Source organism: Canis lupus, chromosome 3, assembly GCF_048164855.1.
Source record: "Canis lupus baileyi chromosome 3, mCanLup2.hap1, whole genome shotgun sequence".
Taxonomy (NCBI): domain Eukaryota; kingdom Metazoa; phylum Chordata; class Mammalia; order Carnivora; family Canidae; genus Canis; species Canis lupus.
In genome coordinates this window covers 53,319,598-53,342,593 of record NC_132840.1, presented here as the reverse complement: position 1 = coordinate 53,342,593, position 22,996 = coordinate 53,319,598, and the positions used below count along the sequence as shown (strand labels likewise).

Here is a 22,996-nt window from a genome sequence, read left to right as displayed (position 1 = left end):
AAAAATAAACTCATTTTAGTGCCTCTGCTTTGTCCCTTTACTCACAGTTGGTCTTCCTACTGTTTAACAATGATAAAACACTCTTTACAAACATAAAGATTCATTTTCTATTGTGAACATTTTTCATCATAGCACCTCCTGTGCCCTGGTTATTATGAAGTCAATCATTTTACTTTCTAGCTACCAACTTTTCCTGAGGGGTTCTTGTTAGCTGAGTTCCCTTTGATAACTGCTTATTCTGTTAATGTTCTTTTGAAGCCTGTTACAACATTCTTTCTTCTTCTTCTTCTTCTTTTTTTTTTTTTTTTTACCAGAAATTCTGCAGTTTCTGATTGATTAAAATCAGGGTGGTAGGGCAAGGGGAGAGCTCATTTCAGACCTGCAGCTCTCATGCTGCCAGGCTGTCCCTGTCCGTGTCCCATTCTCCCCTTACATGATGCAAAGGGCCAAGCTATTTATATTCCTATAATGAAGAGGGATTCAGCAGGTGACAAATAATAATTTCTGAAGTCAGGAAAGGTGCTTCACCTCATTCTTTTTTGAAGATAAGATCCAGGTATCTCGCAGACTCTGAACATCCTGCATATTTAAAAGCAATTTTAGGGAGTCCTGAGTGACTCAGTGGTTGAGCATCTGCGTTTGGCTCAGGTTGTGATCCCGGGGTCCTGGGATGGAGTCCCGCATTGGGCTCCCTGCAGAAAGCCTGCTTCCCCCTCTGTCTATGTCTCTGCCTCTCTCTATGTATCTCTCATGAATAAATAAATATTTAAAAAATAAATAAACACACTTTCATGCATCTAAGAATTGATTGGAGCCATACTCATGTAAATCACAGTAATCTGAGTTTGAGTCCCCATGTGTCAGATTGAGCGCACACTCAAGGCACGAACAAAACAGGACACTAAAAAAAAAAAAAACACACACAAGATTTTATTTATTTACTCATCAGAGACACAGGCAGAGGGAGAAACAGGCTCCACGCCGGGAGCCCGACGTGGGACTCGATCCCGCGTCTCCAGGATCGCACCCTGGGCTGAAGGCGGCGCTAAACCGCTGAGCCACCAGGGCTGCCCACCTTTTATTTATTATCTTTTAAAGATTTTATTTATTTATTCATGAGAGACAGAAAGAGAGAGAGAGAGAGAGGCAGAGACACAGGCTGAGGGAGAAGCAGGCTCCATGCAGGGAGCCCGACGTGGGACTCGATCCCGCGACTCCAGATCACACCCCTGGCCAAAGGCGGCGCCAAACCGCTGGGCCACCGGGGCTGCCCCCCCCCCACCTTTTTTTTAAATTATGGATATGGAAATTCTGAAACTGAGCTAAAACTAAACTATAATTTAATAGTAAATAGTAAATTAAATAGAAAACTCAGTTCTATGGAAGACTCCTAACTCTGAAACGAACTAGGGGTGGTGGAAGGGGAGGAGGGCGGGGTGGGGGGGTGACTGGGTGATGGGCACTGAGGTGGGCACTTGACGGGATGAGCACTGGGTGTTATTCTGTATGTTGGCAAATTGAACACCAATAAAAAATAAATGTATTATAAAAAAAAAAAAAAAGAAAGAAAACTCAATTCTTCGGCCACACCAGCATATTTCAAAATGCTCGGTAGCCCCATCCACGGCCTTTTAAAGTATTGAAGTTCACACAGAAAAGCAACAAAACTTCCTTGAATCCGCTTACGTCTGTTTTACGATTTGATCCTGTTTTCAAGTGTGAGTTGCACAATTTGGGGAGTAGGTGGGAGAACCATCATATTTTCAGCGTCTGGAGTCCTCTGAGGAATTTACTCTGACCTTCGGCAGCAAGGCCCTTAGCAGCATTCACACCCCGCGCTGCCCTCCACGCACCCCGTCAATAAACCATCGATTGTCCGGGGGGGTCCCGGGTGAGCACCTGCAGCCCAGAGACCCGGCATCAAATAGGAGCCGCGGCCCGTTTCCTAGCAACAGCGACGCGACCCCGCCCCCTGGCCTCGGCGTCGCTCTCCTACCGTGCGGCCGCGAGGGGGCGGGGCCAGGAGTCTCTTGCCCAATAGGAGGGGGGCGGAGGCGGAGTCCCGGCCGCGTCCGCGTCGCCAGGGAAACGGCGGCGTCGGCGGGAGTCGGCGCGCGATGCCGGGCGCGGAGGAGCGGGCGGCGCGGGCTGCCGAGAGCGGCGACCCGGGGCGCGGCGCCGCCGACCCGCGCCTGCGACTCCTGGGGGCCTACGTGGCCCGGAGCCTGCGGCCGGCCGCCGGAGTCTGGGAGCGCTGCGCGGGCACGTCCGAGGCGGAGCGGCTGCTGCACGCCTTCCTGGGCCGCGAGGCTGCGGGGGGCCCGCGGCCGCCGCTGCTGCTGGTGGTGCGGCCCGGGCCCGGGGGCCTGGCGGTGCGGCCCGGGCTGGACACGGGGCCCGAGGCCGGCCCGCCTCGCGCCAAGGGGCTCTTCTTCCTGCGCACCGGCCCCGAGCCGCCGGGGCCCCGCAGCCTCCGCGGCGCCGTGCTGTGCGGGGACCTGCCCGCCGCCCCCCTGCAGCACCTGGCCGCGATGTTCTCCGAGGTGAGGGTGGGCGGGTGACCCCGCGGCCCCGGAGCGGGCGGGAGCTGGGGGGGAGGGGCAGGGAGGGGTGTGGCCGAGGGGGCGGGGCCGGGGGCGGGGCCGGAGGGGATGGGGCTGCGGGGCCGGAGGGCGGGGCACGGCCGGAGGGGATGCGGAGGAAGAAGCCCGGGCACCCTGAGAAGTGCGAGGGAGCTGGAGCAAGCAGCGGAGGGGCTCAGGCTCGTGTCAGTCCTGGTCTGGGCACAAGCCAAAGTCAGGGGGAGGCCAGACTGAAGTTGCCTGCTGGATCCTGACCACTTTTTTTTTTTTAATTTATTTTTTATTGGTGTTCAATTTACTAACATACAGAATAACCCCCAGTGCCCGTCACCCATTCACTCCCACCCCCCGCCCTTCTCCCCTTCTACCACCCCTAGTTCGTTTCCCAGAGTTAGCAGTCTTTACGTCGGAGAAGGACAAACATTATATGTTCTCATTCATTTGGGGAATATAAATAATAGTGAAAGGGAATATAAGGGAAGGGAGAAGAAATGTGTGGGAAATATCAGAAAGGGAGACAGAACGTAAAGACTGCTAACCCTGACCACTTTTTAAGGCGCAGTATCTCTTAACCCCCTCTGTGGGCCGAGACTAGGGAAGACAGGTCGTGGCGAACAACAGGGCATCTCAGTGGGGTGAGTAAGGCAGCGGAGGGAAAAGGCCATCGACACACAGTGCCTACCCACAGAGGGGACTCAAAGGCGAAGGGGGTTTGGTTTTGATTTCATCTCATCCCTAAACCACACATCCATGAACCCAGTTGTCAGCCCTGTGCCAAGATGAGAAGTTGGGGCATCCGGTTGGAAATGTCCAACAGGCGTTTGGAGCCGTCCACCCGGAGCTGAGGGAGGAAGGTCTCCGGAGACGTGGGTTATACATCCTTCTAGAACACCGCAGCCAGAGCTTGGAGAGTACAGGAGGTTTCAGAGAGGGTGCTCTGCAGAGGCAAGATTCTTGGGACATTTAGAACTTTCTGGACTGGGAGTAAATTTCCCTGTAAGTTGAGTGTGTGTGTTTCTGGAGGCTTGATGCACTGGATCCTGCAGCTTGTAAAACAAATACTAATGGGGTACCAGTTATATGATATTTTGTGTGATGGAGGCTCTCAGGAATACCAAACAAAGAGAAGATGAGATCCCACCCATGCAGTTAATCCTCTTTTAATAAATATTTAAAACTCCTGTGACTGGGGTGGAGCTAGAACTCACATGACCTTGGCTGCAGTACTGGAGCTAGGTCCTTAGGCTCTCTGCTGGGCCAGATATGCTTTATCAGAAAGCTCTGGAGAGGGAGAATTTCAGGGAAGGGGCATGCATGACAGTCACCCCTTGGAGGGGCCCCGAGAAGCCAGGTTTCTCAGGAGACAGGGATGTATTTCAATCTTTTTAACAACCGGAATGGCTTTACTGCCGTGCATCGTCTGAACACCATCACTGCAGAGGTCCAAGCTTGGATCAAATCCCGCGCATGAATGATGATGATAGAAGGAAGTGCCATTGTGTTCAGAGGAGAGACATGTGTGTGGTTGGAGAGCCAGTGTTGAACCGGCTCCTGAACAAGAGGAAGGATCAGGGGACATAGACATCAAGGTAACTTTCAAGGCACTAGGAGCAGATTGCACAACGGTTTGGATGTGGAACTACACTTAGTACGTGTGGGGGACAGCGGGCCTATCTCAGAGTTGTGTCCCACCAAGGAAATGTATCCAGCAAGCCAAAGTAATTTTGAAATAGTTCAAACTCTCAAGTGCTCCAGAATTTTCATGGGTGTATCAAAAGAGACTGGAAACAAATCAAATGTTTATCTATCGAGGACTGGGTGAATGAATTAGGGTCTATCTATAGTTAAAAGGAATGATTGCTATGGAAGGAGTTCTTAAGTTAATTTGTATTTATTGTGGCAAATAAAAACCCACAGGAGATAAAATTCACTCTCCCAATAATTTCCAAGTGTACAGTACAATATCTCCAACCACACACACTGTTGGCCAGCAAGTCCCCAGGAACTCCCACCATCCGGCATGACTTAGTCTAAACCCACCAAACAATTCCCTCACTCTGCCTCTCCTGAGGCCCCAGCACCCACGATTCCACTTTCTGTTCCTATGAACTTGATAGCTCTGCTTTCCTCATATAAATGGAATCATGCAATATGTGTCTTTTTGTAACTGCCTTATTTCATTTAGCATGATGTCCCCGAGGTTCATCCACGATTGTAGCATGGATGAATTATGATGTAGAATTATTTTCCTTCTTAAGGCTGAGTACTATTCCACTGTACGAATACACCGCCCTTTCTTTATCCATTCATCCATGGATGGATGTGTAGGTTGCTTTCACCTCTTGGCTGTTGTAAATAGTGCTGCCATTTAAGATAATTTTTTTTTAAGGTGTAGAACTATAGTATGCTACCATTTCTGCTAAAAAGAGAAGAGAGGGAGGATGGAAAGAAGGAAGGAGCATTCATTAACAGAGTAATCCACAGGCCTGAGAAACTAGGAAGCTGAGGTACAAGGTACACTTATATTTTTTTTAAGATGTATTTATTTATTTTAGAGAGAATTTCAAACAGACTCCCTTTGAGCATGGAGCCCAATGCAGGACTCAATCCCAGGACCCTGGGATTATGATCTGAGCCTAAACCAAGAGTCAGATGCTCAACTGACTGAACCATCCAGGGACCCCAAAAATTATTTTTGGAATAGCTTCAGGCCTTAGCATTTCTCAAAGCCTGTAGCAGCATCTCCCATCTACTTCCTTACACATCCAGAAGCTGATCCTGTACTGTTTCAGCTCCCTGTTCACCTCCCATCCCCTAAGCCCCTCCTACCCTCCCCTTCCTGCCCACTCTCCCCTCTCTGTGGACCAGCCTGGCCCCTGGCTGCATGCTCCCCTCTTCCTCCCACACCCCGCAGAGTGACACTCAAGCTAGAGGAGCCCACATGGCTGAGAAAAGCCCTCCGCTGTTGGGGGTGGTGGTGGTTGATGTCAGCAAGAGGAAGAAAGCTATAAATTTCAGCATCATTTTGTTACCCTAGTACAGGGTCTTAAAAAAAAAATGCATCCAAGAAATGTTTCTCGGAATTGACAGAACTTAGTAAGTAGTTCCCTGCTGCCTGTCTTCGTCCTCCCAGCCACACCACTCACTGCTGCCAGGTGACTTTCTTTGAGCTCTGAGACTTGGATGCTATTTTGAAATTCTGTGTATTTAGAGAGGGAGCATGGGACGTGGGATCTGATGGGCCTGGGTTTGAATCCTGGTTCTGGAAAATGCATGTGTCACGTGACCTCTGGGGTCAGGGTCTAACTATCTTGCAGGAGTGTCATGAAATTTAGAAATAATATATTAGGATACTTGCAATAGTGTACTAGGTTGTAGGCATGCCCTAAGGGACAGGAATTATTGTCACTTGACTTCCTACTTGAAAGCGTCCTCACTTCTCTAACCCATCCTCATCATCTTGCCCATCCCTGCTCTCCCTGGAGGAGAGCTATATTTCCCCCCAGCCCTTCCATCTCTGAGCCGGGAGCTGGGACAGGTGTCCTCGCTCCCCCTTACTGCTTCTAGATTCATGTTGAAAAACCTCAGTTTGGATCATATGTCACCAGACGAAGCCACCCTGTCCCCTCATTGCTGTGTCATATACTGATGACACTGCCCCCGGCTCATAGTGACTCTTTCCAACATCTCTCCTGCCTTAACACATGGCGACTTCAGTAGACGCATGAATGATCCTTCCAATAAGCAGGCCTCTGGGATCCTTGAACCTTCCTCCCCTGGTGATCTTGTCCCCCTCCCTCCCTTCCCCAACCCTTCCTGTGGCCATTCCCAGACCTTACATTACTAACCCCCTCCCTTGTGATCCAATTTCACCCACCTCTTTCTCTGACCACTACTCTCATCTTTCAGCTCACTCCCCACAACGACCCACTACTGCAATCCCTGTTGGGGTCTCCATCCATCCATCCTGCCACCTTCCCGCTGTCTGACTCAGTACCCATGCGCTTTCCCCCACCCAGCTTGGGTGCATCATCATCATTCCCTTGCCTAAGCTTCTGACTCACTGGCCTCTGCTTGTTTTGTCATATTCATTTGGCAAAACCATACTTCTGATGAAAGCCAACCCTCTGTCTGTTCCATATACCCGCATCCGTGAAGTCAGTGGGGCTGAGAAAAACCAACATATTCCACTTAAAATTCATGGCCCTGAACCTGTAATAGGCCTTTTATGCTTCCCAGCTGACACCTCAAACTTCCAATTATCTTCTTGCTTTTCTAGATCACTTTTACACACTTTCTTTTCTTCCCCCTCAAATGTCCAAAATTTCTATCTGCCTCACTCTGACATTTTTGCTTCTTACTTGGATTTTAAAAATGGAAATAATAGAAGAAAACTTCCATAAATGCTTCCCTGCATCCCATCTGCCAAATATCCATACTCATCCTGCTCTGCCATCCCATCCATTGCTACAGGTGGACTGTCTGCTGTCATCTGATGGCAACCTCAAGACTTAAAACTGCCACTTTGGCTCTGAATCCCGTCTGTTCTGACCTCCTTAAAGAGGTCATACCAACAATTCTTTCCTCACTCCTATATTCTTTTTTTTCCCTTTTCTACTAGGTAAATCCCGATCCTCCCACCAGCCATCATCCCATTTCTGTGATCCCCTCTACAGCAAAATGTCTAGAACATGTGTCTGTTCCTGCTGTGCCCCCTTCCTTTCCTGTTTTAGCTGACAGTCATCCTCATATTGCATGGAAGAGAAAGTAAAGACCTTGTCAGCATTGCCAGTGACTTCCACTTGACTAAATGGCATGACCCTTTACTAGTCCTCTTCCTGTTTGACCTGTGAACAGCATTCAGCAGGGCTCCTGATGACCCACTCCTCCTGGAAGTCCCTTTCTTCACTTGGTTTTCAGGACGCCAGTCTTCTGGGTTTCCTCCTTTCCATTGATGGTACTCCCTCTTCCTCCCAACTCCCTCACCTTGGAGAGCCCTTGGGCTCACTCCTTGGACACCCTGCCTTCTTTATGTGACCTCAGTTCCTTGGGAGCGCTCATTCACCTGCAGAGTTTCACAGACCATCTGTATCTGACATCTACGGCATTTGTCATCTCCAGCCTTTGCTTCTCTGAAATCCCAACTACCTACTCAATGTCTCCATTTAGAAGTCCAACAGATGCATCAAATCCTAATGTGTCAAAAACACATTCCTGGTCTCCCTTCAAGAATGTACTCTACCCTGTTCTTCCCCACATAAGTTCATGGCAGCTCCATTCTTCCTCAAGCCCCAAACCTGGGAGTCATCCTGATGCCTCTTTTTGCTCTCACAACCCCACAGCTGATCCATTAAGAAATCGATTGGAGGGATGCCTAGGTGGCTCAGGGTTAAGCGCCTGCCTTCAGCCCAGGGTGTGATCCCAGAGTCCAGGATCGAGTCCCACATCAGGCTCCCTGCATGGAGCCTGCTTCTCCCTCAGCCTGTATCTCTGCCTCTCTCTCTGTGTGTCTCATGAATAAATAAATAAAATCTTAAAAAAAAAAAAAAAAGAATCCGATTGGCTGAGCCTTCAAAATGTATGTAGAACCAAACCCTCTCTTACTATCTCCTCCATTCCCCTAGGTGCCAAGCCATTGTCCTTGTATTATAGCATGGACTTGCCAACCCATCCCCCTTTTCACTTTTGCCCCCTACAGTCTATTCTTAGCACATAAGCTGGAGCACTTCTACTAAAAAATGTGTCCGACCATTTCTCTCCCTTTGCTCAGAACCGCAAAGTGATTTCCATTCATCTGCGAGTAAAAAATCAAAATCCCATAGACAGGGCTGCATGTGGTCTTGTCCCCTTTTACTGACCTCTACTCTTTTTGCTCATCCAGTTCCAGTTTCACAAACCTCCCTACTCCTTGATCACACTAGGCAGGGCTCCCACCTCACAGCCTTTGCACTGGCTGTTCCTTCTATCTACAATATACTTCCCCCAAGGATCTGCATAGCACTCTCCCTATCCTCCCATCTTTGTTTAGTTACTTGTCACTTGATTTATCATTATAATCGGTCTAGCCCACACTCTTGGTCCTCCTCACCTGCTTTATTTATTTCTTTTTTTAAATATTTTCGAAACATTTTACTTATTTGTTTTCATGAGAAACACGGAGAGAGGCAGAAACATTGGCAGAGGGAGAAGCAGGCTCCCTGTGGGGGGAGCCTGATGCGGGACTCAATTCCAGGACTCCGGAATCGCAACCTGAGCCAAAGGCAGACGTTCAACCACTGAGCCACCCAGGCATCCCTTTTTACTTTATTTTTGCAGAATGTTTTGTTTATTGACTCTCCCCTAAAATATAAACTTTGTGAGATCAGGAATCCTTATCTGTTTTCTTCACTGATATACCTTCACAGCACCTAGAGCACTACCAACACACGGTAGATGCTCAACAAATACTCATTGAATAAATGAATGAGTACCTTTTTGTCTCAGAAATAGTTCATATTCATTATTTTTCTACCACTCAAAGCCCTCAAAAATCCATTCTGAGCCCACTTCCCACTTTTTCTTCCTATATGCCAGAACCTCCAGAGGATGGTGGCTATAAAAAGACCAGATAAGGGGCGCCTGGGTGGTACAGTTGGTTAAGTATCTGACTCTTGGTTTCAGTTTAGGTCATGATCTCAGGGTCATGAGGTCAAGCCCAGGGTCAGGCTCTGCACTCAGCATAGAGTCTGCTTGAGAGTCTCTCTCCCTCTCCTTTTGCTCCTTCCACTCATGTCCTTTCTCTCTCTCTCTCAAATAAATAATTTTTTTTAAAGACCAGATAAGAAATGGCTCCTGCCTTTGAGATCCTAGGAATATTCTTCATTCTTTCTCTCCTGTTAGGTCTTCTGCCTTGGGTCCGAGAGCATCTTTTCTTATCACGAATGAGTAGAGCTCAATTTGTAACATTTCATTTGTTGGTACTCTCTGCCCACCTGTCCTTGTAAATTCTCAGTTCAGCGATTGTTTCCAGAATCACCAAGCAAGAGTCAACCTCTTAGATTTCCCCTGCTGGGTCCAGGTGCTCTGTTTTGTAGCCACATGGACTTCTTGGTCATATATAGGACCCAACCAGTCAAATGAGTCTTTATTTTCATTATTTACTCAATTTTTACATTTCCTGGGGTTTTTTTCCTGCTATTCTTTCCATTAACTGTGAGATTTGACAGGCAGCATTTCCTAGTAAGTTATATTAACTACGACTTTTTAAATGGCAAGTGATCAAAACCTCCATTTAAAGTAGCTCAGGAGATTCAAGAGCAGCTTGATTCAAGAGCTCGAATGATGTCATAGGACTTGGTCTTTCTCCATCTAAGAACTGCCCCTTCCCTGTATTGACCCTATTCCAAGGTCCCTATGGTAGCAAGATGACCACAATTGTTCCAGACTAGGAGAAGAGAGAAAGTCCTCTTCACTAAAAAGTTCAGATGACAGACTTTGGTCTGGCTTTCACTGGCTCAGATTTGTTCATGTCCCCCATCTGGATCTAGAAATGAGTACTTCCCCAACCCACCAAAAAAACAAAAACAAAAACAAAACCCAGAAGAACCATACCAGATGACCAAAATCAACTAGTGTTTGCCCTATAGGTAGGATGCCCCGTCATACCACCTGGTGACAGATGGGCATCCTTACTTACATTTGTCCTATACTTTGCCTCGAGCCCCTGCGATGGTTTCAATCCCTTTCATTCACCCTGAAAATGAGGGAAGGGCTCCCTCCCAAGAGTTCTGGAAGTAGCTGAGCACACCACGCTGGACACAGGAGGCTGACAGCAGTTTATAAGTCACACATAGCCACAGCACAGAGGAGGGTGCTGTGTCACTCAGGGGGTGTGCTTGGGAATGCAGTTAACCATCAGAAGCTTTGGGAGATGAGCTTGGTGGGATCCAGAGGGTGGGAGTGCACTGGCTCCTGTGGGAAGATGGGATCAGCTTGTGTGAGGCAATCCGCTGGCTGGCAGGGACCCTGTCATTTTACCAGATATCAAGGCACTACATCCTGTTGGTTCTTAATAGTAGACCCCACAGGGGATCCCTGGGTGGCTCAGTGGTTTGGCGCCTGCCTTCGAACCAGGGAGTGATCCTGGAGTTCTGGGATCAAGTCCCATGTCAGGATCCCTTAGTGGAGCCTGCTTCTCCCTCTGCCTGTGTCTCTGCCTCCCTCTCTCTGTGTGTCTCTCATGAATAAATAATAAAATAAAATATATTTTTTAAAATAGTAGGCCCCACAGCACGGGGGCCTGCAAAACGGTTTCTGGGCCTTTCTTTCTTTTCTTCTTTTTAAGATTTTTTCTTTTTAATTCATTCATGAGAGACACAGAGAGAGAGGCAGAGACACAGGCAGAGGGAGAAACAGGCTCCCTGCAAGGAGCCCGATGTGGGACTCAATCTCAGGACCCCAGGGATCATGCCCCAAGCCAAAGGCAGATGCTCAACCACTGAGCCACCCAGGCATCCCCATCTGGGCCTATCTCAATAGTCTTTCATTAAGGTGTCAGAAGAAGGATGCCCACCCTTGTTGCCCATGCACCTCTGTCTCAGGTGGTTATCCCCATTTTGGCCAATGAGAAGAATCACCTGGACTGGCCCCACGTGCTCCGTCAGGATGTCCAGCGGCACGCCCACAGCCTCCAGTGTGACCTCCTGGTTATCCTCGAGCAAGTGAAGGGGAAAACTTTGCTTCCTCTCCCACTGGGCGCAGCAAAACTGGAGTTTGAGGCTTCTCCCAGCGGGACCATGTAAGTAGCGCCAGCCTGGCCATCTGGGCCTCTGAGACAGGGGAGATGCTGGTTTATCTCCATGTTTCCTTTATGACCTTTCTATTCCAGTCTCCACACCTCGAATTGTTTCACATACAAGCCCACTGTCTGCTCTGTCTGCCAACATCCCCAGACTGTGTTTCTTGCAGATTACCACACTTGCCCCGGTCCCCCTGCCCAGAGTGTCTGAAGGCTATCATGGCAACGTGGCCTTTTTTTCTGCGCAGAATTATTTTAGGCCCGAGAGCAGCCACACTGATTTCACTATTTTGCTTATCAGGACAGTGTCTCATCCTTGGCAAAGACCCAGGTCCAGCCTGGGAGACGGTCGTGCCTCTTCCCAGCATTTACGCAGCACATAATGTCACAGAACTAACTCTGAGATTCCACACCCTGCTCCCCCAGCAGCTGGAGATTTCCATCAGGTCTTGGGGATTTTTTTTCCCAAATAGAAACAAATCTGGCTTTGTCGAGACTTGAAGTCCATGTCTCCTGCGCCTGGGTAGGCATTAAAACCCCAGCCTCTTTGCCTCTTCTCCTTTTAGGGGAGGAGATAGCTTTATTTCTGTCCCATAGAGATTTGTTTTTCCTTTTCTTTGAAACCAGCCTGTATTATATAAATTTTATATATATATATATATATATAAAATTATAAATTAATCTTCTATCCAGCACGTCTGTGGCAATAGGTCACCTTCCTGCATGAGCACAGTCGGCCCTTTTGCCAGTATTTTGCAAGTGTATTACTGTCATCACTTATATTTTCAGGGGCTGTGATTGGATCTTGAGGAAAAAGTAACGCATGGGATGCTAGTGTACTTTATAATGAGTTTTCGCTATTGGAAGTAATTTGCTACATATATAATTTGAAGCAATTTCCCAGTTAACTAGAAAACGTAACACGGTTTAATAAAAATATTCAATTTTTGAAATAAATAAATTCAAATTACCCTTTTCCTGTTCCTTTTATATTTTAACATAATAACATTCAGCGTGTGTGTGTATATAATCATTACTGGGTTGGTCTCGCTTTGTTCAAATTTGATAATTTCCCAGAAGGCTGGATCGTTATTTCAGGGCGGTATCTTCTCCTCTCAATACCTTCCATAATCGCTTCTGCTGTATCATCGCTCAGCAAATATGAATTTAATTAAATTAAGCGAAGGTGGGTATCTGGCATGAAAATGCGGGTGATAGATTCTCTTTCTGGGTCACTTGTGTCTTGGGTTCTTGGCATGAACAGCTGTCCATGAAGGCTTTGTGGAAAGACCACCAAAATGCGTTCTGGATGTTTAATCCCTTCTGAAACACCTCGAGGTTTCTTCACTTAGTGATTTTTGAAAAGCTCTATGAGGGGGAATGCTGACTCCCCCAGCCTTCTGGAAAAGTGAGGATATAATGAAATCACCCATGGGCTGCAGACAGCTGATTCTGTGCCTCGTGGAGGATGGAGCCTACCTCCTCGTGCTGCAAAAACTAAGGGATGCAAAGAAAAAGGCAGAACTAAGACCCAGTGAGAGAATTGGCAGAGAGGTCAATGCGGCTCAGGTCAATGTGGCTCAGTGTGGAGACCAGCTTTCTCCTAGGACGAGTTGATCTACTAAGGATCGCGCTGCTTTATCAAGTAGGAAGCTGGGTGACATTGGTGACACTCAAGCAAGGGGTGGATGGTCACCCGAATATTTTCTGTCCAGTGTATTCCTTTTTTTAAAAAAACATTTTAAAAAAGATTTTATTTATTTATTCATTCATGAGCGATACAGGCAGAGAGAGAAGCAGGCTCCATGGAGGGAGCCAGATGTGGGACCCAATCCTGGGTCCCCAGGATCACACCCTGGGCTGAAGGTGGCGCCAAACCGCTGAGCCACCCAGGCTGCCCTATTCCTTTTTTTTTTTTTTTTAAGATTTTATTTATTTATTCATAAGAGACACACCGAGAGAGGCAGAGACATAGGCAGAGGGAGAAGCAGGCTCCATGCAGGAGCCCGATGTGGGACTCGATCCCAGGACCCAGGATCATACCCTGAGCTGAAGACATGCTCAACCACAGAGCCACCCAAGTGCTGCAGTCCAGTGTATTCCTGCACTGACAGAAAGGCCCAGTTGGATTAGACTCCAAGATATTGGTGAATCCTCAAACCTTGAAATAATCATGTATACATGTCTGACGAGAGAGGATCCAAATTTTTTTTTTTTATTGACCCCCACATCAGAGGCTGTCAACCAATAAAAGTTGAGAATACCCAGACTAGGTCAGATTTCCCACCGATTTTTTAAAGCCTTGGACTTTTGTTTGGGGGACACCTGGAGTTATTTCCAGTATCCTAGGAGATTCATTGTGTCTTTCACAGCTTGGATTGCACAGATAAGTCCATCATCTACGCCCTCGAGTCGGCCGTGATTCAGTGGAGCCGCCAAGTCCAAGTGGTGCTCAAGAGAGAGTCGGGCCAGGCACTCCTGCAAGGGGAGAGCCCCACCCCTAAGGTGGAGTTGGAGTTCTGGAAGAGCAGGTAGGCACATGCTCAGACCCTGGGGCGTAGCTGTCTTACAGAGGACCAGTGGCCTGAGGTGGGGGGTAAGGGGCAGCCCCTGATCTGGTCCCACCCCCAGGTGCTCCTTGTCCCCCCTGGAGTGGGTAGGCAGCATTGACTGTTTAGGTCAATATGGGTTTCCTGTGCCCTGGAGGATGCACACTTCCCCTGGGTTTCAATAGACTTCCCTCCTTTCTTGAGCTATTTCCTCAAAGGCTCCTTCAACCCGATGTAAACTTTTTAAAAAAAATTTTTTGTAAAGATTTTATTTATTCATGAGACACAGAGAGACAGAGAGAGACAGAGACAGAGAGAGAGAGAGGAACAGACACAGGCAGAGGGAGAAGCAGGCTCCATGCAGGGAGCCTGACATGGGACTGGATCCTGGTCTCCAGGCTCACACCCTGGGCTGAAGGTGGTGCTAAACCGCTGAGCCACCTGGGCTGCCCAACCCAATGTAAAATTAATGAACTCCCTTTCATGGTTTGCTTCTGCTCATCTGCTACCTCCTCCTTGGACCAGTCAAAGCTGTGTGCACACGCTTTTTGTCAGGATCCAGAGGAAGAGAGGGGCCTTGGCAGTGGGCTGCCAGCAGAATGGCCTTTCCTGAATCCCTGGCGATCACTAGCAGGGCTGGAAAGCCCATCCCCTCCAGTGTCCCAGACCCACAGGATTCCAGAAAGGCCCGACCATTGATTCTGGTCTTCCCCTCCCTTGCTTCCACTCTTCTATTTATCATCGTGCTGCACGTTGAATGGAGAGAGTCCGTGTCATAGGACCATGCCCAGATGCCCCATCCTCTGGTCCCATCTCTGACCATTCTTCTGACCTGCTACGGGTCCATCTCCGGCAGCTGTGTTCTGACACCTCTCTCACCCCACCCTGCACCTTACTGCAAGAGCTAATGACTTCCAGCTGCCACCCTCCTGAACCACCAGATGGTCAGAGCAGGGTTCCCCACTGCTACCTCCTGGAGCTGCCCCTTTGAACCTGCTCAAACCTTCCCAATTCAGGTTTTGCCCTCACTGTTCTGGGAACAGATGCCCTCTTCCATGGCTCTGGAGCCAGCTTCTGTGGAAGCAGCTGGAAGCAGGGCTCTCTCTGTCTATCTGAGTGTCTCTGTCATCATGGCATGCCCCGGGTTCCCAGAGGTCCATCTGGACTCACCCTTCTCCATGGTGTTGTAGGTCTGAGGATCTGGAATACATTTATAATCAACTGAGAATGATAGAAGTGAGGGGCATGGCCAGGCTCCTGGACAAGCTTCAGAGCAGCTACTTTGCAGCTTTCCAAGCCATGTTCAGAGACGTCCAAGCAGGTGAGAACCAGCAAGTATGTTCATAAATACATCGGAGTCAAATTTCTCATGGAGTGCTGCATTATCTGCTCTCTCTGATTTCCACAGCTCACGGTTCTTCAAACCGGCCAACCTGACACCATATAGCTTGGTGGCAGGAACGCCAAGTCCAGAAACAGGAAAGCAGCTACCTTGGACTCAGTTTGCATTGCCAGTGCTTTGTGACCTTGGCAAAGTCACCTAACCTCTCTGGGCATTAGCGTGTAACCATGGCTGTGGTGCTCACACTTCCCACGCAGGTGTCCCTGGGAGGCTGTGGGATGAGATAGTGGAAGCACCTTATTGACTGTAGTGTGCTGTCCCCATGCACGCTGGAGTCTCACTTCCAGAATTTGGGCCCCTCTAGTCCTAGCTCCTCGAGAAGTCTCTGTTCCATTTCTAGCTCCATTCTGCTTTTTCTCTTCCTGCTTTTGGATGGGACTGCAATTTTCCTGGCCGTCAGAGCCCCAGACAAGATCAGCCCTTGTCAAAATTGCAAAGCCAACAAAGTCTATAATTAGAAGTAGGTAAATTTTTTCCAGGGCTCCCTCACCCCTCTCCCCTTGTCCGTGCACTTTGCTTCTTTCCCTTCTCCTATCAAACTTTCTCCAGCCCTTGGCATTGGAGGTCAGAATGTGCTTTTGAAGATGTTCGCGATGTCATGGAATTTAAGCTTAATCCAAACAGTGATTTTTCGAACATTTTTTCCCCATCACAACTCTTTCTCACAGTACAATCTTCCATGTAAGTTCAAAATAGAAAACTAATCAAGGTACATTTGCTCTGTGAAAGAGGGGTGTGTCCTGCGTCCAGAGCCCGTTGGTGGGTCCCCTGCCCCACCATCTCTTTGTCATGGCGTGGGGCTTGGAAACCCCTCAGCTGTAGAAATAAAGGTTCCAGGTGGGGTTCCTGATGTGTCCTGAACAACAGAGGTGATCTGCATAACAGGCTAGTCTTCGAGGTCCTTTTGGGCCTAAGACGTTATCATAGGCATGGCTCCACCAAATCCCTCTTAGGATCCCTGTTTATTGCTTCACTGGGAGATTTTGTGCCCCAAAGGAAAACCAACAGTTTTTCCTAATTTATAAGTCAGCTCAAATGGGACAGGTGTCCCCAAAAGTGTGTGTGAACCACTACTGGTGTGACAGATGGCTGCGAGAGACGTATGGACAGGTATATTTTGAAACTGTGTTAAAGGGTGACTGTTTTTGGCAAGTGATATTACCTGTTTTCCATTCAGAGTAGTGATTTGAAGTCTTCACATTGTATGATTTTATTCAGGTTAAAATGTGAGTCAACTTAGAAGCACAAAGTAAGTAATATTATGGGATGTGCAGGCATGACACCTGTCATAAAAGAGTCATGCAGATGGCTGGAATGTGAAGCTCTGAAATAAAGCTTCATGCAGGGAAAGTATATTTGCGAGTTGGTTATTTAGAACCCCGAATATATTTTTCACATTAATAGATTAATAGACTGTAATCATTTTCATTGATTGACAGTCATGAAAGATTTGGTTTCCCAGGAGGACTTCAGAAAGCTCTTTGCAGTGGAGTCTTAACACTGGTTATGATAGAAATGAGAAACAATACCATAATAATAATAACAGATGAACACTACAGTAAAATTAGAAATCCTTGAAATGTATAACTGAATTCCGATGAGGCAAGGAAAGGAATTTTTTTTGAGAGAGAGAAAGAGCAAGAGCTAGCAGGGCAGAGGGGCAGAGGGAGAGAGAGAGAATATCAAACAGACTCCTTGCTGAGCACAGAGCCAGATGTGGGGGGCTTAATCTCATGACCTTCAGATCATGACCTTGAGCTGAAACCAAGAGTCAAGAGTCAGATGCTTAAATGACTGAGCCACCCAGGTGCCCCAAATGAATTTTGATTATAGGAGTTAGGCAAAGGCTTGGTTCGAAATTTTGCTGGGGTGGGGCACCTGGGTGGCTCAGTGGTTGAGCATCTGCCTTTGGATCAGGGCGTGATCCCAGGGTCCTGGGATCGAGTCCCGCATTGGGCTCCCTGCAGGGAGCCTGCTTCTCCCTCTGCCTGTGTCTCTGCCTCCCTTTGTGTGTCTCTCATGAATAAATACATAAAATCTTTTTTTAAAAAAAATAAATTTTGATGAGGTTTCTTGAGAATAAAAAGATCTTAGAGGGGCACCTGGCTGGCTCAGTTGGTGGCCCTTGCAACTCTTGACCTCAGGGTAGGTGCAGACTTAAAAATAACAACTTAAAATTGCTTTTAAAAAGATTTTAGAGGCTGGTAATTGGTCTTCTCATTTCTAATTTAATTTCAGAGCATCTGTCTCTCTCGATCCTAGAAAGACCCACTATGTGTGTTACTCGTATTGGTCATGATCAGGGTAGTTGTTTGGCTCACTGGTGGACTGGAGAGAGGGAAAGGAAAAGAAATAGTCCTGGATTGGTGGGCATGAATTGGAGAACAGTGGGAAGGAAAGAAGGAGGTCAAAAAGGTGGAGGAAACAGTGTGGGAACAAAATGGTTAGAAGTGAATCAGGCAGTAAAGACCCTTGGGCCACAGGGAAGCAATAGGTCCCTGCACGAGACGGACCTGCTGGCCCCCAGGGGGCAGGGCTGGCATAGTACAGCCTGGCTGCCAATCAACATGTGTAGGTCAGTGTCCAGTGGTGGGCAGGAGCCAGCTGGGACTGGCCTGCAGTTTTTTGTGAGAGCCTGCTGTATGCAACTTTTACCAACTTCCCACTCCCAACGCTCAGAGAAGTCCAGTTGGTAGCTAGAAATCAGACCTGGTGGGCAATATCTATATCCCAGAAACTGGCAAATGCTACATGTCATAAAGGCTTTTGTCCCCAAAGAGCCTGTTGTCAACGAATGACCAGCAAAGCACTTGGCATCCCCATGCAACTGGCTGTTCATATTTATAGTTTTTAAGAAGTGGGACCCTAACTTTGTTCATGTCTTTTTTCACCTGCCTTAGGAGCCAGTTTGAGATAGCACCCTGGACTGGGTGAGCCAGCCCTCAACCACTGTGTCTTTATTTTTTTATTTCTTTTTAAAGATTTTATGTATTTATTCATGAGAGACACACAGAGAGAAATGCAGAGACACAGGCAGAGGGAGAAGCAGGCTCCCTGCAGGGAGCTCGATGCAGAACTCGATCCCAGGACCCTGGGATTATAACCTGAGCCAAAGGCAGACACTCAACCATTGAGCCACCCAGGTGCCCCTGTTCAGCCTATTTCTGAGGTTAGAGAGGTTGAACATGCCCTGAGGTCCTGCCACAGGGAAATGGTAGGGGCAGCATTTGAAGGCAGGTCTTCCTGACTCTAACGCTTGTCCTTCGTCACCTACTTCGTGGTCTCGGACCTAGCAGCAGCAGAGGATCTTCTGCACATCGGGCACCCAACTGGGGCTAGCAGAGCCAAGCAGAAGTCCAGATGCAGGACTTTTGTAAGAGATGCTTCTAGGACCATTATTTCAGCCGCCCAGAAATCATAGCCACTGCTCCACAGATCCTTTGCTCCCAGGCACCAGGGCTCCACTGGGTGGGTATGAGCCCCAAGCAGGGAGGGTGACCCCCTGCCATTCCTCCCAGCCCTGGCAGAGGCCCAGGACATCCGAATACACCTGATGCCACTCTCCCACCACCTGGAGATCCTCGAGAGCCTGGAGTTTCCCGAGGTGAAGCCACAGCTGCAGCCTCTGCTCCACGTGGTCTGTCTCATCTGGGCTACATGCGCATCCTACCGCTCTCCGGGGCGGCTCACCGTGCTGCTCCAAGAGATCTGCAACCTCCTCATCCAGCAGGTCAGGCATCCGGGACTCCTGGCAGCCTTCCCCAGGGGGTAGGAGGTGTTGCTGGCTGGCACCAGGTCGCAGGGAGGAGTAAAGGGTTCGTATTTTTTTCAGGGCAGGGAAATAATGATGGTCCAAAGGATTATCACACTTCAGTTATTTTACCGTCACTGCCAATAAGCCACAAAGACATTTTCAATGGTTCAGGAATACGTGGGAGGACCAGTCTTCCTTTCTCCTTTGCCCACGACCCAGGGTCAGGCAAAGGATGGGTGTGGTGGGTTTCAACCTCTGTGATCTGTGCCCACGGTCGGTGGCAAAGCCCAATAGGTAAGAATGCTGCCTCTAGGGCCAGGCGTCCTTGGTGCCAAATTCTGCATCACCACCTGTTAGCTGTGTGTGCCTGGGCAGGTTACTGACCTGCTCTGTGTAATGGCAAAAAAGAAGAGGACCTATCTCAAAAGCTGGCAAGCTGCAACCAATGTGCTCATGCCCTCCACGTGCTAGTCTGTGACTGTGAGCTACACAGAGACAGCTTCGTGGACCACACACTTCACCCTCCTCCTTCTTAGGGACTCTGTTGCAACTCCAGCCAGCACAGCATAAACCTCAAGGGGTCTATCTGTAAACAGAACTAGGGACCTTAGTGAGGCTTGGGGGAATCTGCCTCCTAAATTAGCTTCAATTACCTCTAAGGAGCTGTGACCCTCAGAAAACAATGAACATATATAAAGAGTGATTGGTAACAACTAACCTCTATTGGAGCACATTGTAGCCTGTGACATTCAAGATCTTGGCCACTTTCAGATGAACCCTGTGAGATGGGCAGGGAGAGCCTTATTAATTCATTATTAATATTTAAAGATGTGAGCTAAGGCTCGAGGAGGTTAACTGAGTCACCAAGGATCACCCAAACCAGCTGTGTGACTCCTAGACCAGCACCCTTCCATCATTGCGTGTTTGTCAGCCAAGACTCTTATGGATGAAAGGATAAGAAAATCCAACCCAAAGTAGCAACAGCAAAAAGATAACTTATGGGTTTGTGTACCTCAAAAGCCCAAAGTAAGGCTGGCTCCACCCTGGCTGACAGGAAGACCTCAGGTAATGTCACAGGGATGTGTTATTTCTGCCCCACCTGTGGTGGTGACGGCAGCTGCCGTGAAGCTTCAGCTTCATAACCTCCTAGGTTCAAGGCTCTTGGGGACAGGTTCAAAGAATTCTTGCTTTTGAATTGCTTTACTGTAGAAAGAATGCATACCCAGCCCCAGCCGGCCCAACCAAGGTCACCTCCGGGCTAGTCCTGGACAGTTCAGCTCAAGCCCAGGTCCCAGCCCACCTGTGGAACTGAGGGCGAATTCAGGGGTTTCCTACAGTATGCTTCTGAAAAGTGCTGCTTGGACAATTTTTCAGTTTGGAGTTGGGGGGGAGGGGTGGGATGGACAGAAATCGTAGGGTGTCCTGCACCCATGCCTGCTAAACGCCCATAATCTGTTTGCTCTGTAGGCGTCTAATTATCTCAGCCCAGAGGGCCTCCTGAGAGGCGAGGTGGAGGAGAGCCAGAGAAAACTGCAAGTGGCGATGGACACGTTAAACTTCTTCAAGCAGGTGTTCCAGGACAGGAGGGAGAATCTGCATACTTACTTTAAAGAGAACCAGAAAGTCCAGGAGTGGGATTTCCAGTCGGCTTTGGTCTTTGTGCGATTGGATGGCTTCCTGGGGCGGCTGGTCATGGTGCAGGTGGGTGCTGCGGGAGTAAGCAATGAGGGGGATGAATGGGGGAGACCCGGGGGTGGACAGACACTGAATCAGGAAATGTCACTGGGTAGGGGGTTTCTATTAAATGCCACGATAAAAGTGAAATCTGTGTGTGACCTGGTAGAGGAGGAAAGAGGGGCTCCCTACCCCAGAGGGGCTCTGAGAAAGTGGGGAGCGCACGAGGAAATAAATTTTGAAACTCCAGTAGGACTTCTCCACAGAAAGGAGCGGGGGAGGGCATGGAGACAGAGAAAACTGAATAATTGAGAAAGCCAGAAGCCGGATCTTACAAGAGGCACCCCTTCAATCCTTTGCCAGATCCTGGGGAGTACAAAGGGTTGACCTCTAGCTTTGCCCAAATGTCCCCTCTTCTCATCCCTTCCTCTCTGGGGCAACCACTCCCCCTGCTGTTCGGCCCAGGCCCAGGTGTGCCCGGCCCCAGGCCACCAAGGTGGAATCAGGGCCACCACCCCCTTGCACAGGCTCTCAGGACTGCGGGCAGGGCCTTGGCCCCGGGCACACATGCTAATGATGTGACTTTGCATATAGACAGCTAGTCTAACATTAGGGCATCTAATCTGCTGGGCGTCGGTAAACACAAGCAGTGCTGGCCTCCAGTCTCTCCGGAGTCATTACCCTCACAAGGCTGCTCCTGCTTTCTGAATCAAGGGCACGGATGCATACAAAGCAGTTGCCCCAGTTTAACTAGAGGATGGCTTGAATGTCACCACATCACGTCCTCCTGCCCTTTCTCTCCCCGTCTCCTGTCCTTGGCTCTGGCTTACCTCCCCACTCTCAGGTCAGATCCCACCTCCTCTGTCTTCATCCTTTCTTCCTACCTCTCCCCCTTCCCCTTCTCTCTTCTTTCTTTCTTTTCTTTCTTGCCTTCCTCTTGTTAATTCTTCCTGTTTTGTTTTCCTCACCTCTGTATTCAGCCCGTATTTCTATTCCTTTTCCTATGGCTGCCCCTACCCTGCCTTAGCATTTCCTCTCCTCCTCCCTGTTTCTCATCTCCATTTCCAGAATGCTAGCTCTGACGCATCCCCTTGCCCTCTGGCTCCCCCATTGCTCCCCTACTCGGCTCAGTGCAGAGGCTGCGGGGCTATTTTTCTTCTGGGAGTATATTTCATGTGGCCCCATGTATTTCTGTGATCAATGCCTGTTTGAAATGGGATTAATCTGCTCCTCTCCAGCAAGAATTACTAGAAATCTCACCTTCTTCGTCTTGCCGTTCTAATACGTGGCCACCGAGACATTGGTGGCGGCAATGAACAAATAACACGAGGCTGCATTAATAAAATGACATCCGTACCCTCACCCTTCTGTGTGGCTATGTCCAGGGTTATGTTGTAAAAGGGCTGGCTTTTCCCCTCCATGGTTCCCTTAGATTTTTCCCCCCTCTGATTTGTACTGCTTTTCTCTTCGCTCTTTTGCACGAGAAAGTTTTATTGTGCAGATGGACTCTTCCCTCTGGGCACCCGCTAAAGCAAGAGTGGGGGCAGGGCGAGGACGGGGCTGCAGGGCTGGAAGTTGCTGAGCGGAGTCTGCAGGTCGGAGCGCAGAATGATTATGTTCTCAGATTACCATCCAACCCCCCTTCTCCTCCCCTCCTTCCTTCCCTTTCCCCTCTCCTCCTCCCTTCCTCCCCCTTTGCCTCCTCCCCTTCCTCCTCCCTCTACTTCCCTTGCCCTCCCTCCTCTCCCTCCTCCCCCTCACCAGGATACAGCAAATCTCTTATAGAGCCAACCCTAGGGGAGGGAAGGGAAGAATAGGAAAATCAAGAACTAACATGTTTGGCAGCCTACCTCCAGCCAGAGCTAAGTACCAATGCCCTCACCAAGTGTGACGCATAAATTCACTTGCCCAGTCACACCGCGCAGGGAGCTGTGGTTGGGATTTGTAGCCAGGGGCATGTTGTCTTTCCAGCAGGGAGTCTGAAGGTCCCTGTCCCTCTGTCCTGCTTCCTTCCTTGTGTTGAGAGGGTTTCAGACTGATCTTGTGCTTTTCTTCTGCCCTCATTCGCTTGATTCTGCCCTTTGGGACCCTATTTCTACCACCTGATCCCCACATCTTTTTTTCTAAATAAGTCATTTGGGTCAAATTATAACCCCCCTTCCATGAGAGGGCCTTATTTATTTGACTTTAGGACTTCCTAAGGAAATCCCAAAAGTATATGCCAGCTTTGCAATTTGAACAGTCAAAATTCAAAGGGCT

The 22,996-nt window shown here is 48.8% G+C and overlaps 1 protein-coding gene across 1 annotated transcript in view; it reads left to right on the top strand.

Moving 5' to 3' along the window:
* Nucleotides 1–2,117: 2,117 nt before the first annotated feature.
* The window catches only part of DNAH9 (dynein axonemal heavy chain 9), a 336,893-nt gene continuing 316,014 nt past the window's right edge, over nucleotides 2,118–22,996 (top strand). Inside the window, exons 1-6 of the mRNA XM_072821109.1 lie at nucleotides 2,118–2,543; nucleotides 11,162–11,358; nucleotides 13,731–13,889; nucleotides 15,098–15,228; nucleotides 18,828–19,039; nucleotides 20,531–20,764. Coding sequence (XP_072677210.1) covers nucleotides 2,118–2,543; nucleotides 11,162–11,358; nucleotides 13,731–13,889; nucleotides 15,098–15,228; nucleotides 18,828–19,039; nucleotides 20,531–20,764 — 1,359 coding nt within the window. The remainder of the gene's footprint in view (nucleotides 2,544–11,161; nucleotides 11,359–13,730; nucleotides 13,890–15,097; nucleotides 15,229–18,827; nucleotides 19,040–20,530; nucleotides 20,765–22,996) is intronic.